Here is a 19,360-nt window from a genome sequence, read left to right on the forward strand (position 1 = left end):
AGTACTCTAATTAAAACATTAAAACCAGAAGTTAAGAATCATAAACTAGAAATTGTAAATTAAAGAATTCAGCCTAGAGGAGGGAGAGATGCACCATGTCATCCCCTAGTTGTCAATTATAGTACTAAAAAAGTTATGGTATATTAAAATGGGGGATAAGGCCAATAGTGGTGAATGACAAACTTTCGTTGTGATCATCTTCAGTTGGCACTAGGGTAAGATAAGAAACAGAGAGTTACTGTAAATCTTAAGTACCCGAAATGTTTTGCCGAACACGTGGTATTTTAACTCGCATGAGATTCCAAATGGGGGAAAAGGAAACTGAAAGTTTGGTGTTTAGGACGTTGAAGCTGGTATTAAGATGGCACCATTCTATTATGAGGGTTTCATATTGAAGGAGCTTATAGCTTGAATTTAATTTAATGATAGTGATTTCCACGTCAACTGAGGGATTAATGGTTGTAAGTGCTTACTTAGGAAGCTAAGAGCAAACCATGAAATAAACTTATGCATTTTACAACAAATAGGTATTTGTAATAACATTTTATCCCATATGTTTGGTATCATCAAACTTTACAAACTGATCATCCTTTATGTCCGATTATTTCTTAGAGCAAATCTACTTTTGCAAATTTATCATCTTTCCTGGTAAAGATCATCTCTCCTCTCATGAAAATTTCTAAATTTCACGTTTCTAACACATGCCACGCTTTTGAATGGATAAACTTCATTACGATCTTTGGAAATGATTTGTTAGCTTCCTTCAATGTGGTATCCTTATACACCAATGTCAACCTAGACTACACTTTACAAGCCTTTAAGTGATCTTTTAATTTCGGATAATACCTTAACCAGCTGCACATCACTTAACATTGATAGCATTTTAGAACTCATTACTGTATTAATTAGAACTAGACATTTCTATTTTCAAGATCAGGTGTACGAACAAATTTTCGGACTCCCTGTGGTTCTCGGAATATCAGCCCCCCTATTTGAAATATACCTAGCTACCATAGAGCATCAAACTCTTCAACCATTCTGGGCAGGTATTAAACTTTATATCTGTTATGCCGATGATATCCTAATAATCGGAGACAAAATTACCATTGATAATCTCTTTATCAAGTTTAATTCAATCCATCCCAGATTAAAATACATCTTGGAAGTAGAAACAAATAACACAATTAATTTTCTCAACCTGTCCATATATAAGTTAAATAACAGGCTAAGTACGAAAATCTACAGGAAAAAAACAAACACAGGTAAATATCTACACTTCCATTCGCATCACCCCCTTAGAGTAAAAAAAATACTGCCATTCACAGGATTATCTGGCTATTGAGCTAAAATATCTTACAGAAAAATTTACAGCCAGAAAATACCCCATCAAACTAATTCAACAAACTATTTCAGCAATCAAGGATAAGATTATTGTTGTTATTTGGTTTTTAGGAGCATTAGCAACTAAGGCCATATTGCTCCGGGGATATGCAGTGGTTTGGTGGTCACGGACTCAAACCCCAGTCTAATCAAGAAGCATGTGCTACGCACTGCTGCTCCTGTCCACCTGGCTATGGAGGTGCCTAGGATAAGATTAATAATTCTAACAATTCCGTTATAAAAAAATCTAACATTTCAAATATTTGCGTCATCTTCCCTTACCATTGTCAGATCGCTAGACATCTACATCAAACCTTCATTAAGATATTTCCTTAATTTTTCCTACTTATAACAAATTAACCCCAGGGGCTCACATCTTGTGGGCTTGGCACACCCAGGGTCCTGAGCTGGATATCATCATTCTTCTCTTTCTTGGTGATTCCTTTCTACTTCTGACTCTTGCTCTCTCTCAGGGTAACTTGGGAATTTTTTTTTTTGGCTGGTGCAGCATAACCAAGCCTCAGGCTTCCTTGCACCATATGGCTAATAATAATAATATAATAATAATAATTAGGAACCCACTTTAGCAAATACAAAGAAATCCACGTATATGACATGAAAGATATTAATAATATAGTTTATTTGATTAAATGCCGGTCTGACTGCAATGCGTGTTACATCGGGAGCACCACCAACAAATTTGGATTATCCACCACTGTAAACACACGCGCATAAAAAAGGTAAACTGCAGCCATTATCAACCCACTGCAGGATGGAAGCCTGCTCAACAATTCATACTGAGTGAATACTATCATGTTAATAGCTTTCGAACATATCAAGGAAATATGGAGCTCTCCCAGCACATGTGCACTTACAACTATAATTCCTCAGTTGACGCGGCAATCACTATCATTAAATTAAATTCAAGATATAAGCTCCTTCAATACGAAACCCTCATAATAGAAAGGTGCCATCTTAATACCAACTTCGACATCCTAAACACAAAACTTCCAGTTTCTTTTTCCCCCATTTGGAATCTTGCACGAGTTAAAACACCATGTGTTCAGCAAAACATTTTGGGTACTCAAGATTTACAGCGACTCTCCGTTCCTTATCTTACCCTAGTGCCAACTGAAGATGATCACAACGAAAGTCCGTCGTTCACATCTATTGGCCTTATCCCCCATTTTAATATTCCATAACTTTTTAAATACTATAATTGACAACTAGAGGATGAAGTGGTGCACCTCTCCCTCCTCTAGGCTTAATTCTTTAATTTACAATTTCTAGTTTATGATTCTTAACTTCTGGGTTTAATATTTTAATTAGAGTACTTCCCTCCCCTTTTTCACAATTCATGTAACTATAACGGATCACTGAGGTGAGTGCCATTTTTATTAAGCCTTGACTAAAGCATATATTTTCTGTCATAATTCTCAGCATTTTAAGCTCTTGCTATTTTAAATTACGGAACATAAAATATTAAAACTAACAAAAATTGAAATGCTCTCACATTCGTAAAAACTTTTAAATATAGAAACCTTCCTGCTCAAAAATTAAATAGTACTTCTGACGACAACTTGACTTTAGATGAAGGATGGCAAAAATTTAAGAGAATTTCAGTGGAAGCTGAAAAAAGAGGTATGTCAGGAGAGAGGGGTCTGTAAAGACAGGAAACTCAGAGGTATTTAGAGAAAATAAAAAAATAGAAGAAATTTTTGTGAACCTAATAAATAAAAATAATAATAAAGTAAACCTAATAAATAATAATAATAAAGTAAATCTAATAAATAATAATAATAAAAAGTAATAATAATCTAATAATCCCTTCTGTCAAGGCAAAATTCCCACTTGTAAATCAATGTTAAATATATATATTTTTTTGCATTTGGGTGGGTGACTTCTGGTTTGCTATCTAAATGCAGATTTAAAATAATTTTTGAATTTGCACAACATATCTGGGGGCAATCTCTAAATGGAAAATCTGTATTAGCTAGCAATAAAATTATGAATACAAAAAAGATTAAATGAAAATAAATAAAATTTATCAGTTTTCCAAATAAACAACAGTCTAAAACTGTTATTTATTTGGGAAACACTCTCATCACACTTAATGTTATCGTCATTGGTTCTTCCTGAAAGGGACTACTAAATATTATAGGCAAAAAGGCAAAAATAAAAAAAAATATAAAAAATTTTGTGAAGTAAACCTAATAATAATAATAAAACTAATGAATAAAAAAAATTACAATCTATACAATAGAAATTCAATTAAAAAACAAGAATACCCCAGAGGTTATCCTTATAAAAGGGAGAAGATGAATAACTGAAAGGCTTTCTTCTACAAATATGATCTTCAAATGAATAGCCAGGTGTTCTGGAGATGAGTTTATGATCTGCCTAGGGACAAAAAAAAAAGAATATCATAATGAATAAAAAGAATATCAAACACTTCAATTTTTAAAAAACAATAATGGGGGGATGTCTTTAACCATCCATGGGACTATTTAAGTAATAAATAGCCATAATTAAAACTGTTATTTAACCTTTTGGCTATCTAAGGAGATTATTCTGACTCCCACTTTTTTTAAAGCCTTTCTGTTCTCAAAAACCACTTTGTTTAACAGTAGCAAACTTAATACCTTTCAAGAAAACTTTTAAGGAACCTTTGGAAAATAGGATAATAATTATACCTACACAGGCTTGATGTAGTCAGGATTGATAGTGCAGTAGCACAAGCTCTTTGAGTAGACTGTGATTCAAAACATTTATGGCTTTTCATGTAAATGACAAAAGGTTTAATAAAATTTCTATCGTTATGGACTGCCAAAGTTATGTGCAAGGGTACAGAAGTACATGTGCTTGAATGACCATGGTTCAAGCCCACATGACTACTAAATGTAGTGATGTTCGTGTATTCTCTCTATCTTGTATGAACTTTTCTGACTTTATGATCTTCCCAGAATATAAACAGAAAATTTATTTTTTATTTTTAAAACATTAAAAGCTTTTCATTAAGATTAACACTAGATTTTTTTCTGAATGTATTTTTCTATTTATATTAATAGTATTAATTGAAAACTTGTAACTGTTATGTGAAAAGCATACGTGGGATATTCCAAATTGCTAAGCAAAATTACAAAGTATTAAATCCCAGGGGCTCACATCTGGTGAGTATGGGCTTGGCATACTCAGAGTCCTGAGCTGAATATCATCATTCTTTTCTTTCATGGTGACTCCTTTCTATTTCTATCTCTCTCTCTCTCTCTCTCTCTCTTTCTTTCTCATACATACACAGGGTAACTTGGAAATTTTTTTTGGCTGGTGAAGCATAAGCCTCAAGCTTCCTTACACCATATGGCTAATAATAATAATAATAATAATAATAATTATACATCACACTTAACTATATGAAAGGCTTGAGCTTAAACTGTAAGATCATTTGGATACCAAGCAATTTATAATAAATTTAATGTTTAAGGAATAAATGAAGCAGACTGTACTCAACCACTTTGGAAAATTTATTCTAACAATGAGTTAGAGCAATACTGTGAGAGTAGGCACTTCAGTGTTCTCAGATGCATTTTTCAAGACTTGATAATGAACTTCAAAGTGGAATTCGTCATTGTCAGAACAAGACTGAGAGTGGCTGAGTACAGAGCCCAATTTATCTGCACTTTACACACAGTGTAATACAAATCGCTTGGTATCCAATAAAGCTCACAATTTCAGCTCAAACCTTATGTAGAATTAAGTGTAAATTACTTCGTAATTTTGATTTAGTGATCTGAAATTTTCTTTATTTTTTATGCAATTACTGCTGACAAAATTTCATTCCATTATGTAACTCAGGAAATCGTATCCATATGAGCAATATATAAAATTTCAATCTGAAAGATATAAGTCAGGTAGTAAATACATCCATTAAACTTTAGATAAGTTAAAAAAAAATTTTTCCTTTAAATTTAATATTTTGTAATTATTTTTATATGGTATTCTAAAAAGATATGATGAAATTTAATGAAATTAGTATTAGTAGTGGAAAATGATCTAAGAAAGCAAGCTTTCCCATTCCCAACACGCTCCATTCAATGCCTCCTGTGGTCTTCGTCAAAAGGATGTCAGAAGGATTTTGACGAATCTTGATGCTAAGAAAGCATCAGGTCCTGATGGTATTTCTCCACTCGTTCTCAAAACCTGTGCTCCTGAACTTACTCCTATTCTTTGCCGCCTTTTTTCACTTTTTTATTCCAAAGGTGTTTTTCCTTCTGCTTGGAAATTTTTTCATATCCAGCCAGTTCCAAAAAAGGGTGACAAATCCCTACCATCCAATTATCGTCCTATTGCAATTACTTCTGCTCTTTCTAAAGTAATGGAGAAATCAATTAACTGACAACTCTTAAACTACCTAGAAACCTTCCGTCTGTTCAACGATCGCCAATATGGATTCTGTCAGTGTCGATCCACTGGTGATATTCTGGCTTATGTTACCCATTTATGGACTAATTCAATGGAAAGGTTCGGTGAAACACAAATAGTTGCTCTTGATATCTCAAAGGCTTTCAATCGTGTTTGGCATAAAGGTCTTCTAAACAAGCTTCCACCTTATGGTTTGCCAACTGTTTTTAGTAATTGGTTATCCAGTTTTCTCTCTGATCGCTCACTGAGGGTGATGGCAGATGGCTCTCTGTCTTCTAACTTCTCCACTAATGCCGGTGTCGCCCAAGGTTCAGTTCTTTCCCCCACTCTTTTCCTCTTGTATATTAATGACCTTCTTATATTAACTGGAAATCCCATCCATAGTTTTGCCGATGATAGCACATTGCATTCCACTTTCCATTTTGAGAAACCTTGTCCTGCTCAATCAGCTTCAACTTCTCGAAAATCTGCTACCAATTCCTTAAATGCCAATCTTCAGGTAATTCTCCAGTGGGGCAAAGACAACTTAGTTGATTTCAACCCTTCTAAAACTCAGTCTTGTCTTATATCTCGCAAAAAGGATTCTTCTGCTCCTATGCTTATCTTTAGTGACACTCCAAATTCTAGGCAAAATGATATATCTCTTTTGGGGATTACCCTGACTTCTAATCTCTCTTGGCACAAGCACATTACTAATATTGCTTCCTCTGCATCTAAAAAACTTGGTTTTCTCTTTCGCTCTCAGCGTTACTTTTCTTCCAAACAGCTTCTCACTCTGTATAAATCGCAAATCCGCCCTGCCATGGAATATTGTTCCCACATCTGGGGTGGTGCTCCTAAAACCTCTCTCAGGCTTCTTGATTCCATTCAGAAGAGGGCAGTTAGGTTAATTAATGATTCATCTCTAACAGAGTCTCTCCACTCGCTTTCTCATAGACGTACTGTTTCTGCTGCATGCCTCTTCTACAGATACTTCTATGGGCACTGTTCTTCTGAATTGGCTTCTATAATTCCCGCTCTTTCTTTCAAAACAGTCCGAACATGTGCCACCACCAGCCAACATCCATTTACTGTCCAACTTCAAACTCACAGAACCAACTTTTCATCTTCCTCATTTATTCATTCAACTGCTGTTTTCTGGAACAACCTTCCTTTATACGTATTTCCTGAAAATTACAATCTACAGAAATTCAAGTCCAATGTCAACAAATATCTTCTTTCGTCTTCTCAACCTCCAACCCAAGCACGGTACTAAGTACTATAGGTTCTAATATCTGTCGTGTTTGGGGTTCACATAAAAAAAAAAAAAAAAAAGCTTATAAAGCATCAGCCGAAGAAAATTTACCAAATCACCTGTCCATCCCTTCTAATAATTGTATATTTCTCCACAACACCAGATGGATGTTCATTCTAATAATCAACTTCTACCCACTGGGCTGAATACAAACTTCTACATATCTATCCTGCAACTCTCAATTTGAATTTATGCCTCCTCATGCATGAAGCCTGAGCAAGAGGATGGATGCATCAACACTGAGCTTGTTCAATCAATTCAAAAACTAACATTCAATCAGATCATCTTGCTCTTCTGTAAATTGCAGCACCTGGAGATGCTGCAATTTACAGAACTGAAGCCTTTCTTGTTAAGACCACCCTTTTGATCCCTTCATCAATCTTGTTGCCTTTTCCCTTTTCTGCACACATTCCAGCAGATCTACATCCTTCCTAAAATGAGGCATTCAGATCTATATGTAGTATTCAAGATGCAGCCTAACCACTGCCTAGTATAATGGGATAATCACGTCATTATCCTGCTAGCAAAGTCTCTGTATATCACTGCTCAGAGAACATCACATCTGACAGCACAATTACCCCTAGGACTTTTTCAATTTCACCAACCTGAGCGCAGTACCACACAGATCGTAAGTTAATCTGTGATTACTGCTACCCATATGCAGTACTTTGCATTGGCCAATGTCAAACTTCAATTTCCATTTCTCAGCCCATCTGCCAAATTTTTCTAGGTCATTTAATAGCTTACCTTGATTACTATCATTAACCACCCTCCCAAATTTTATATCATCTGTGCACTTAGATATTAAGCTTAATATACCTTCTTCAATATCATCAATAAACACAGGAAACAACAATGGGCCCAGCACTGAAGTCTGGGGGCCTGCACTATTAAAATCAGTCGATAAAGAGCAGTGTCCACTAATAACAACTCACTGTCTTCTCCTGCTCAACCATCTCTTTAACCATATCATTACTTTGTTCTTAATTCCACAATGCTCCAATTTATACAGCAGCCTTTTATGTGAAACAATATCAAAATCTTTCCTAAAATCCCAGTGTCAATCCCAGTGTCTTTGGTTACTGCATAATAGTATCCAATCAAATTGGTCAGACAAGATTGCCCGGTAACAAATCCATGCTGTGATTGCAATATAATTGCTTTCCTGTCTAGATGGTCCTGCACTACTTCTTTAACCAGTGACTACATTATTTTCCTTGGAAAATAAATTAAGTTAACAGGTCCGCAATTACTCAAGTCATCTTAAGAACCTTTAAGAATTTGGGATACATTTGAACATCAAGTTCATAGGAAACTCCCCTGAATCAAAAGTTACTCTCATAATAATGGTTAAGGGTTTTCTTGCCTCCTTTGCTGCCTCCCTTAATATAATTTCATAGATCCCATTCATAAAGGCATACAGGGCACGTGGAGTAAAAATTTTCTCAGCATGTTCTGTGCTTTTTAACAGGAGAATTTGCTTCTACAGGGATGGGATACACTTAAATAGAAAGGACGCAAGAATATTTGCTGATGCTATCGAGGCAATGTTAGGTGGGTCGGAAAACTGCTAGCTTGGGGGGACTCACAGACTAATAGATTATCAGTAGCTGCAGGAAGAGGTGGAAATGATTTTTGCACTGTTTCTATTGGAATAAGCAGCGACCCGGAAAGCAAGTTTCTGTGCATTTCAAGAACTGCTGGGAGTCACAAAACAAGTAAATACATGGGCTGAGTTAAAGTAACTAACAGTAAGAATAGGTGCATGTATACTTGCATGTATACCAATGCTAGGAGTATAGTAAATAAATTTGAATAATTTGAAGTGCTGGTTAAGATATTTAAGGTGGATATTGTAGGAACATCAGAAATGTGGTGTCACTCAGATATAAGGGATGCAGAAGTGAAATTCGGGGAGTACAATGTGTACAGAAAGGATGGACAGGAGACAGAAGAGAGAAGGGGTTGTAATATATTTATAATTTTTTTTTTTTTTTTTTTATGAAAACCCCAAACACAAGAGGTACTAGAACCTACAGTACTTAGTACAGTGCCTGGGTTGGAGGTTAAGAAGACGAGAGAAGATATTTGTTGACATTAAACTTGCACTTCTGTAGACTGTAATTTTCAGGAAAGACATATGAAGGAAGGTTGTTCCAGAAAACGGCAGTTGAAAGAATAAACGAGGATAATGAAAAGTTGGTTCTGTGAGTTTGAAGTTAAACAGTAAGTGGGTGTTGGCCGGTGGAGGCACGTATTTGGAAAGAGAGAGCAGGAATTATAGAAGCCAATTCAGAAAAACAGTGCCTATGGAAGTATCTGTTAAAGCATCTTTAACAGAGACTCTGTTAAAGATGAGTCATTAATTTATCTAACTGCCTCTTCTGAAAGGAATCTAGAAGCCTGAGAGAGGTTTTGGGGGCACCACCCCTGATGTGGGAACAATATTCCATGGCAGGGCGGATTTGCGATTTATACAGAGTGAACAGCTGTTTGGAAGAAAAGTAACACTGAGAGCGAAAGAGAAAACCAAGTTTTTTAGATGCAAGGTAAGCAATATTTGTAATGTACTTGTGCCAAGACAGATTAGAAGTCAAGGTAATCTCCAAAAGAGATATATCAACTTGCCTAGAAATTGCAGTGTCACCAAATATAAGCATTAGAAGCAGAAGAATCCTTTTTGCAAGATATAAAACAAGACTGAGTTTGAAATCAACTAAGTTGTCTTTGCTCCACTGGAGAATTATCTGGAGATTGGCATTTAAGAAATTGATAGTGGATATTTGAGAAGTTGAAGCTGATTGAGCAGGGTAAGGTTTCTCAAAATGGAAACTGGAATGTAATGTGCTATCATCGGCAAAACTAGGATTGCCAGTCAATGGAAGAAGGTCATTAATATACAAGAGGAAAAGAGTGGGGTAAAGAGCTGAACCTTGGGGGACATCACCATTAGTGGGGAAGTTAGAAGACAGAGAGCCATCTACCATCACCCTCAGTAAGCGATCAGAGTGAAAACTGGATAACCAATTACTTAAAACAGTTGGCAAACCATAAGAAGGAAGCTTGTTTAGGACACCTTCAGGCCAAACACGATCGAAAGCCTTTGAGATGTCAAGAGCAACTATTTGTGTTTCACCGAACTTTCCATTGAATTTGTCCATAAATGGGTAACAAGCCAGAATATCACCAGTGGATCGTCACTGATGTAATCCATACTGGCGATCGTCGATCAGATGAAAGGTTTCTAGGTAGTTTAAGAGTTGGCGGTTAATTGATTTGTCCATTACTTTAGAACTAGTAGAAGTAATTGCAATGGGATGATAACTGGATGGTAGGGATTTGTCACCCTTTTTAGGAACTGGCTGCATATGAGCAAATTTCCAAACAGAAGAAAAAAAACATCTTTGGAAATAAGAAAGTGAAAAAAAGTGGCACGGAACAGAAGTAAGTTCTGGAGCACAGGTTTTGAGAACAAGTGGAGAAATACCATTGGGACCTGGAGCTTTCTTAGCATCAAGATTCGTCAAAATCCTTCTGACAGCCTTTTGACAGAAGACCACAGGAGGCATTGAATGGAGCGTGTTGTGAATCGTGGGAGGTGTTTTACCAAGATCATTAATACATGTGTTGGAAGAAAAATGGGATGCTAGTAGGTCAGCTTTATTCTTGGCCAAAGTGACAACAGAACCATCTGGTTTTGACAGAGGTGGGAGCAGAGATGGGCAAAAGTTGCGGCCAATAGCTTTGGCAAGAGACACCAGAATGCTAGGCTACCATTAGGGCAAGAAGCAAGTTTTCTACTCTTGGCCTGTTCAAAATCTAGTTTGGACTGATTAATAACTGCTTTACAATTGTTGTGAGCTTTGGTGTAGGCAGAAAATGAAACTGAAGAATTGGAAATGAGCCAATTACGATATACAACATTCTTCTCCTGAACGACCTCTTAGCACATTTATTGGAAAACGAGGTTTTCCAATAAAGGACGAGATTTTAAAGTGGAGTATGGGATAAAGGATTACATTCCTACAAGAATAATTTTGCTGACACGATCTGAGGAAACGTTGACATCAGACATTTTGAAACAATAGTTCGACCAAGGAAAAGAAGAAAAGAAACCTTACAGGTCATCCCGCTTTGAAATTCTTGTAATGCCAAACAAAATGAGGTTGGGAATAGCCATGAGATAAAGACTCCATTGGAGAAGAAACAATCACCAAGTTGTGATCTGAGGTGCCTAAAGGACCACTCACTTCGACCGTGTACTTAGAAGGGTTGTTTGTGAGAAAAAGATCAAGCGTGTTGGCTGTATCGTTAGGATTGTCCGGTATTCTTGTAGGTAAATGAACAATCTGTGCAAGGTCATTAGTAATTGCAAAAGCCCAGCATCCCGACCAGGTGGGTCGATGTGACTAGAAAATGGAAGCCAGCTGTAGTTGTGAACATTAAAATTACGTCACTGTTAGGAAAGTTGGACTGGAGAAAGTCAAGTTGCAAAGAGAGGAAGTCGAAGAGCTCCAAGTGATTAGTGGAGTAGGAGACCATTTATTTGTTTGTTATTTGGTTTTTAGGAGCATTAGCAACTAAGGCCATATAGCTCGGGGATATGTGGCAGTCATTCCCTGACCTTTTCGCATCCTCTGTATTTGGTGGTCACGGGCTCGAACTCCACTCTAATCAAGAAGCGTGTGCTACGCACTGCTGCTCCTGCCCACCTGGCTACGAAGGCATCAGTGGGAGAACGGTAGAGACAACAGATGAATTTGACAGAATGAGGTAGGAAAGATTTCAAGCCAGAATAGAACAAAAAGAGGAGATTCCAAATTACGTCTCTGACAGGGAATATCGGAATGGACATATGCACAAGTACCACCTTAGAGGCGAAAGGAATCATACAGCGAATAATTTGGGCAACTGAGATAAGCAGTAGTTGAATCAACCAATAACTGAGATTCTGTCAGAAAAAGTACATGGGGTTGGCAGACTGCAAGTGGAAATGGACATCGTTGAGATTAGAATTCAGATCACATATATTTGTGAAATGAACTAGGAAGTGTTTGGGAGGTTTAGATCTGTTGTTGTTTGTTATTTGGTTTTTAATAGCATTGTTTAGTCTTTACAGCTAAGTTCCGGTCAACCCTTCCCAATCTCTTCCATCATGCAGTATGATTGATGAACATCGTGGCGAGATCCAATATTCCTTACATTTCGAGGGTACAGCTCTAAAACGGTGTTCCCAGGCCAGCCGCTAGTTAGTACACCGAACCGAACCTATTGGTAACTCTTTAGGAGGCTTCCGGATCAGCTAGTGTATAATCTTGCTACCTCTACTCTGCCAGATAGTGACTGGAGGGAGTCCAATTAGTGTGTATGCGGGGAGCATTGTCGAGGCCACGTTATGTCAAGGATCTGGGTATATTCTTACCACGTGTACGCCATATCCAAAAATTTTCATTACTTCATACAGCATGTCCCACCCACTTTTTCTTACTATTGAATACACCATGAATTTTCAAACTAACAGAGCAAGCTTATCTGCGAAAAGATCTAAACTTCTAAAGCACTTCCTAATTCATTTCACAATTATACGTGGTCTCAATTCTAATCTCAACGATGTCCATTTCCACTTGCAGTTTGCCAAACCCAATGTACTTTTTCTGACAGACTCTTAGTTATTGGTTGATTCAACTACTGCTCATCTCAGATGCCCAAATTATTCGCTGTATGATTCCTTTCACCACAAAGGTGGTACTTGTGCATATGTCCGTTCTGATATTCCCTGTCAGAGACTTGGCAATTTGGAATCTTCTCTGGCTTAAAATCTCTCTACCTCATTGTGTCAAATTCATCTGTTGTCTCTACCGTTCTCCCAACTCCACTAATCACTTGGAACTCTTTGACTTCCTCCAGTCCAACTTTCCTAACAGTGAGGTAATTTTCCTTGGTGATTTTAATGTTCACAACTCCAGCTGGCTTCCGTTTTCTAGTCACACCGACCCAGCTGGTTGAGATGCTGAGGCTTTTGCAATTACTAATGACCTTGCACAGATTGTTCATTTACGTACAAGAATACCGGAAAATCCTAATCATACAGCCAATACGCTTGATCTTTTTCTCACAAACAACCCTCCTAAGTATACGGTCGAAGTGAGAGGTCCTTTAGGCACTTCAGATCAAAACTTGGTGATTGTCTCTTCTCCAATGGAACCTTTATCTCATGGCTATTTCCAACCTCGTGTTGTTTGGCATTACAAGAATGCAAAATGGGATGATCTGCAAGACTTCTTTTCTTTTTTTCCTTGGTTGGATTACTGTTTCAAAACTTCTGATGTCACCGTTTGCTCAGATCGTGTCAGTGAAATTATTCTTGCAGGAATGGAATCCTTTATCCCACACTCCATTTTAAAATCTCGTCCTTTATCTAAACCTTGGTTTTCCAATAAATGTGCTAAGGCTGTTCAAGAGAAGAATGTTGCATATCTAATTAGCTTGTTTCTAATTCTTCAGTTTCATTTTCTGCATACACCAAAGCTCGCAACAATTGTAAAGCAGTTATTAATCAGTCCAAACTAGAGTTTAAAGAGGCTAAGAGTAGAAAACTTACTTCTTGCCCTAATGGTAGCCGAGCATTCTGGTTTCTTGCCAAAGCTATTGGCCGCAACTTTTGACCATCTCTCCTCCCACCTCTGTCCAAACCAGATGGTACTGTTGTCACTTCATTAGCATTAGCATTAGTAGAGGCATTTGATGCAAGAAAGCAAGCTTATGCAGCATCAGCCAAAAAAAAAAAAAAAAACCACTTCCACTTCACCCCTCTGTTCGTTCAAAATATCTGTCCAGCTGTGCCATAAACTTATTTAGGCTATCAACTTCCACGACAAGAGATGGAAGTCTGTTCCACCAACCAACCACCCTCTGGCTAAAGGCAAATTTCTGCATGTCTATCCTGCATCTGTCTTTCCTCAATTTGAATTTATGCCCTCTCAGGTGATTATTCTCAGCGAGAGGAAGAATCCCATCAGCATTGAGCATGCTCAAACCATTCAAGGCTTTATACACCTCTATCAGATCACCTCACTGGTACCTAGTCTCCAGACACTGTAATTTGCAAAACTTAAGCCTTTCTTCATAACAGTGCCCCTTTGTTCCGTTCACTAATCTTGCTGCCCTTCTCTGTACTCGTTCCAGCAGCTCTACATCCTTCTTGAAATGAGGACTCCAAACCTGTATACAGTACTCTAGGTGTGGCCTGACTATTGCCTTATACAAGGGAATAATCACCTCCTTATCCCTGCTAGAAAAATTCCTATATATCATTGACAATACACCATGAGCTACTCTTGCAGCCCGTCTGCATTGCTCAGAGAACTTCATATTTGCCTGCACAACCACCCCCAGGTCCCTTTCATTCTCTACCACTGTCAGTGTAGTACTACAGAGTTGATACGTTGCCTGGGGTTGCTGTTTCCCATGTGTAGTACTTTACATTTGTCAATGTTAAACTTCATTTGCCACCTCTCAGCCCATCTGCTCAACCTTTCCAGATCCTGTTGCAGCAGCATAGTGTCAGTAGTGTCCTTGACAACCCTGCCTACCTTTGTATCAACTGCAAACTTCGACATTAAGCTTGATATACCCTCATCAATATCATTTATGAATACAGAAAACAATAATGAACCCAACACTGAGCCCTGAGGGACTCCACTAATAACATTAGTCCACGACGAGCAGTGTCCATTGATTACCACTCTCTGTCTTCTCCCCCTCAGCCACCCCTTTATCCACAGCAGCAATTTGCCTCCAATGCCACACTGCTCCAATTTGTGCAGCAGTCTTCCATGTGCAACAGTATCAAAAGCCTTTCTAAGATCCAAGTATGTAATATCAAAGTTATTCCCTGCATGCAGTTCCTTTGTGACTGCATCATAGTATCCAATCAAATTGGTCAGGCAAGACTTCCCCTTAACAAAACCATGCTGTGTCCGAGCTATAGCTGAAGTCTTGTCTAGATGATCCTGCAGTGCTTCTTTAACTAGTGCCTCCATTAATTTTCCTGGAACAGAAGTTAAACTCACAGGTCTATAATTACTTGTGTCAGCCTTTGATCCTCCTTTGTGAATTGGGGTGACATTTGCACATCTCCAGTCTGTGGGTACCTCCCCTGAGTCCAAGGAAGCTCTCATAATTATGGCTAAGGGTTTGCTTACTTCCTTTGCTGCTTCCTTTAATATAACTGGATAGATCCCATGCACCCCGGGTGCCTTTCTTGTGTTTATCTTCAACAATTTCTCCTCCACTTTACTCTCAGTTATTACAAGATTCTCTAGCTTACTGCTAGACTTGAATACACCTCTGGCTTTCCCCTCGCTAAATAACTCCTGATGTGTGAATGTCGATGCAAAATATTCATTTAGTTTGTTAGCTACCTGGGCCAAGTTAGTTTGTTAGCTACCTAGTCAGCCAAGGATAAAGCTGACCTGCTAGCATCCCATTTTTCTTCCAACTCATGTATTAATGATCTTGGTAAAACACCTCCCCACCATTCCCAACACGCTCTATTCAATGACCCCTGTGGTCTTATGTCAAAAGGATGTCAGAAGGATTTTGACGAATTTTGATGCTAAGAAAGCTTCAGGTCCTGATGGTATTTCTCCACTTGTTCTCAAAACCTGTGCTCCTGAACTTACTCCTATTCTATGCCGCCTTTTTTCACTTTCTTATTCCAAAGGTGTTTTTCCTTCTGCTTGGAAATTTTCTCATATCCAGCCAGTTCCTAAAAAGAGTGACAAATCCGTCCCATCCAATTATCGTCCCATTGCAATTACTTCCACTCTTTCTAAAGTAATGGAGAAATCAATTAACCACCAACTCTTAAACTACCTAGAAACCTTCCGTCTGATCAACGATCGCCATTATGGATTCCATCAGTGTCGATCCACTGGTGATATTCTGGCTTATGTTACCCATTTATGGACTAATTCAATGGAAAGGTTCGGTGAAACACAAGTAGTTGCTCTTGACATCTCAAAGGTTTTCGATCGTGTTTGGCCTAAAGGTCTTCTAAACAAGCTTCCATCTTATGGTTTGCCAACTGTTTCTAGTAATTGGTTATCCAGTTTTCTCTCTGATCGCTCACTGAGGGTGATGGCAGATGGCTCTCTGTCTTCTCATTTCTACACTAATGCCAGTGTCCCCCAAGGTACAGTTCTTTCCCCCACCCTTTTCCTTTTGTATATTAATAACCTTCTTCCATTGACTGGAAATCCTATCCATAGTTTTGCCGATGATAGTCCATTGCATTCCACTTTCCATTTTGAGAAACCTTGTCCTGCTCAATCAGCTTCAACTTCTCGAAAATCTTCTACCAATTCCTTAAATGCCAATCTTGAGGTAATTCTCCAGTGGGGCAAAGACAACTTAGTTGATTTCAACCCTTCTAAAACGAAGTCTTGTCTTATATCTCGCAAAAAGGATTCTTCTATTCCTATGCTTATCTTTAGTGACACTCCGATTTCTAGGCAAAATGATATATCTCTTTTGGGGATTACCCTGACTTCTAATCTCTCTTAGCACAAGTACATTACAAATATTGCTTCCTCTGCATCTAAAAAACTTGGTTTTCTCTTTCGCTCTCGGCATTACTTTTCTTCCAAACAGCTGCTCACTCTGTATAAATCGCAAATCCGCCCTGCCATGGAATATTGTTCCCACATCAGGGGTGGTGCCCCCAAAACCTCTCTCAGGCTTCTTTTCTTGATTCCATTCAGAAGAGGGCAGTTAGGTTAATTAATGATTCATCTCTAACAGAGTCTCTCCACTCGCTATCTCATGACATACTGTTTCTGCTGCATGCCTCTTCTACAGATACTTCCATGGGAACTGTTCTTCTGGATTGGCTTCTATAATTCCCGCTCTCTCTTTCAAAACGGTCCGAACACGTGCAGCAACCAGCCAACATCTATCTACTGTCAAACTCCAAAATCACAGAACCAACTTTTCATCTTCCTCGTTTATTCATTCAACTGCTATTTTCTGGAATATCCTTCCTTCGTACGTATTTCCTGAAAATTACAATCTACAGAAGTTCAAGTCCAATGTCAATAAATATCTTCTTTTGTCTTCTCAACCTTATTTCCTGCTGTGACTGCACTGGCAAGATGACAGTATGATGACACAAAAACAATTGAAAACAAAAAGTTAATTAAAAATTCAAAAAACAATTTAAAAAGTTTTAACGTAAATTTTGAAAAACGATTTTCCTTGCTGAAGCTGACAGTGCTTTTCGACCATATGTCATGATCACAGGAATGAAAATTACCAAGTATGTGAGCTTGAATCTTAGAGATGTTTGTTTTGTTTTTTTTTAGGAGCATTAGCAACTAAGGCCATATTGCTCCGGGATATGCGGTGGTCATTCCCTGACCTTTCCGCATCCTCCGTATTTGGTGGTGACGGGCTCGAACCCCAGTCTAATCAAGAAGCGTGTGCTACGCACTGCTGCTCCTTCCCACCTGGCTACTGAGGCGCCTGAATCTTAGAGAGATTATTTGTCTGTGCACATGTGCGTGAAAGGCCACAATTATTTTTCTTTGCACAATCGCACAAAATACCACGAATCAGAGAGTAGATATGGACCGTGAACGTTAATAGAATTCTCATGTAATTTAATTTTAATAGTTTCTGCAATTAATAGTCTTGTGTAATTACATTGGACACTTAAGTATTTTGGCATAGTTAAATAAAAATGTATGGTTTTCATTAATGGCATGAAAAGCACGAGCTGAGAACGCATGCTGTTTTATTCGAATATTCAGCGGAAATAGCATAATGTTTGATAAGATGAGTCACAAATCACTGCAAAAAATGTTGCATACCAAGTCATTTATTTGTATTGTGAAACAGGAAAGGACTAAATGATTTTACAGTATGGCATGTAATATCTGTATTGGTCTGGCCACAATCCTAAATTCGGTACCTTTAAACAACCTGTTAAGCTGCTTGTACCACTATTCAACATATGGGACAGAAATAAAGTATTTTTTGGTGTTACTATTGTTGGTTGGTGTAGTTTTTTGTATCCTATCCTTAGCATGTACCCTAATTCGGTTTATTGTAGCAAGGGGATAACCCCTGTTTAAGAATCTGCTGGCTAATATCTGTATTTCTGAGTCTAAAGCAGATTCGGTCGTTGAATATTTATAGGCATTGAGAAATTGATTAAAGATAACAGATCTTTTGTAGTTGAATGGGTAATAGCTGTTATAATGTAGAAGCATACCAGTGTTTGTTGGTTTACGGTAGATGTTAAATTGGATTTTATTTGCATCCTGAGTAAGCATGAAATTTAGAAAATTTAATGACTTAGTATCTATAATTTCCCTTTCCAATGTAAAATTCAGTCTAGGATGAATATTATTAAATGAATGTAAAATGTTTTGAATAGTGCTACTATCAGTAATAAACTTATTACTGATAATAGCTCTATGCATAATACATATATATAGCATATTTTTTAATTAAATAAACTACAGTTTATTAAATAATATTTGGATACAGCTTATTACTTGAACAATGGCATCACTTGAGTTATAGAAGTATTATGTATTATGCATCTGACTTTGGAGCTATATATATATATATAGATATATAGCTCCACTTTTCCTCCAGTGAGGGGGGAAAAATGAGGGACAGAGTGATAGAAGGTAGTAAAAAATATGTATAACATTATACAGGGTGATTCAGGAGAAATAGTAAATATTTTGGGAGGTTATAGTATCAATTATTCTGAGTAAAAAAGTTCATATAAACATGTGTCCAATTCTCAATGGATACGGAGATACATCTGTTTGAAACTGGTGTGCACAGCTCCCTGAATCAGATGTGACCAAGAAGCAGTTATAACCTGACGCTGTTTGGTGTTAGAAGTGTTGTTAAGGATGCTACACATGCTGAATATGCCAATATGGTGTTTGTCTACAGTTTTTGTGGTGGAAGTGCTACTGCTGCTTGTAGAGAATACCGTCAATGGTTTCCTAACTGCAGAATACTGGATTCAAGAGCATTTACTAGTGTTTACATCAAACTGCGTGAGACTGGTACAGTTCCCAGCACTCATATTTCTTCTAAACGTGCAAATGAACAAAATGTGGATGAAATAGAACACATTCTTCAGTAGGTAAAACGTAGTCCTACTATTAGCACAAAAAGAATTTCTACGTGTATCAGTGTTCCAGAGAGAAGAGTATGGCAAACATTATGTGAGCACGGCTT

The 19,360-nt window shown here is 37.6% G+C and overlaps 1 protein-coding gene across 1 annotated transcript in view; it reads right to left on the bottom strand.

Annotated features, from left to right (window-relative positions):
- Nucleotides 1-19,360, bottom strand: part of LOC150086286 (spermatogenesis associated 6-like protein) — a 168,659-nt gene that overhangs the window by 45,472 nt on the left and 103,827 nt on the right. The window contains exon 7 of the mRNA XM_090374849.1: nt 3,669-3,780. Coding sequence (XP_090230975.1) covers nt 3,669-3,780 — 112 coding nt within the window. The remainder of the gene's footprint in view (nt 1-3,668; nt 3,781-19,360) is intronic.

This window comes from Mastigoproctus giganteus, chromosome 5, assembly GCF_048544385.1.
Source record: "Mastigoproctus giganteus isolate SK-2022 chromosome 5, ASM4854438v1, whole genome shotgun sequence".
NCBI lineage: Eukaryota > Metazoa > Arthropoda > Arachnida > Uropygi > Thelyphonidae > Mastigoproctus > Mastigoproctus giganteus.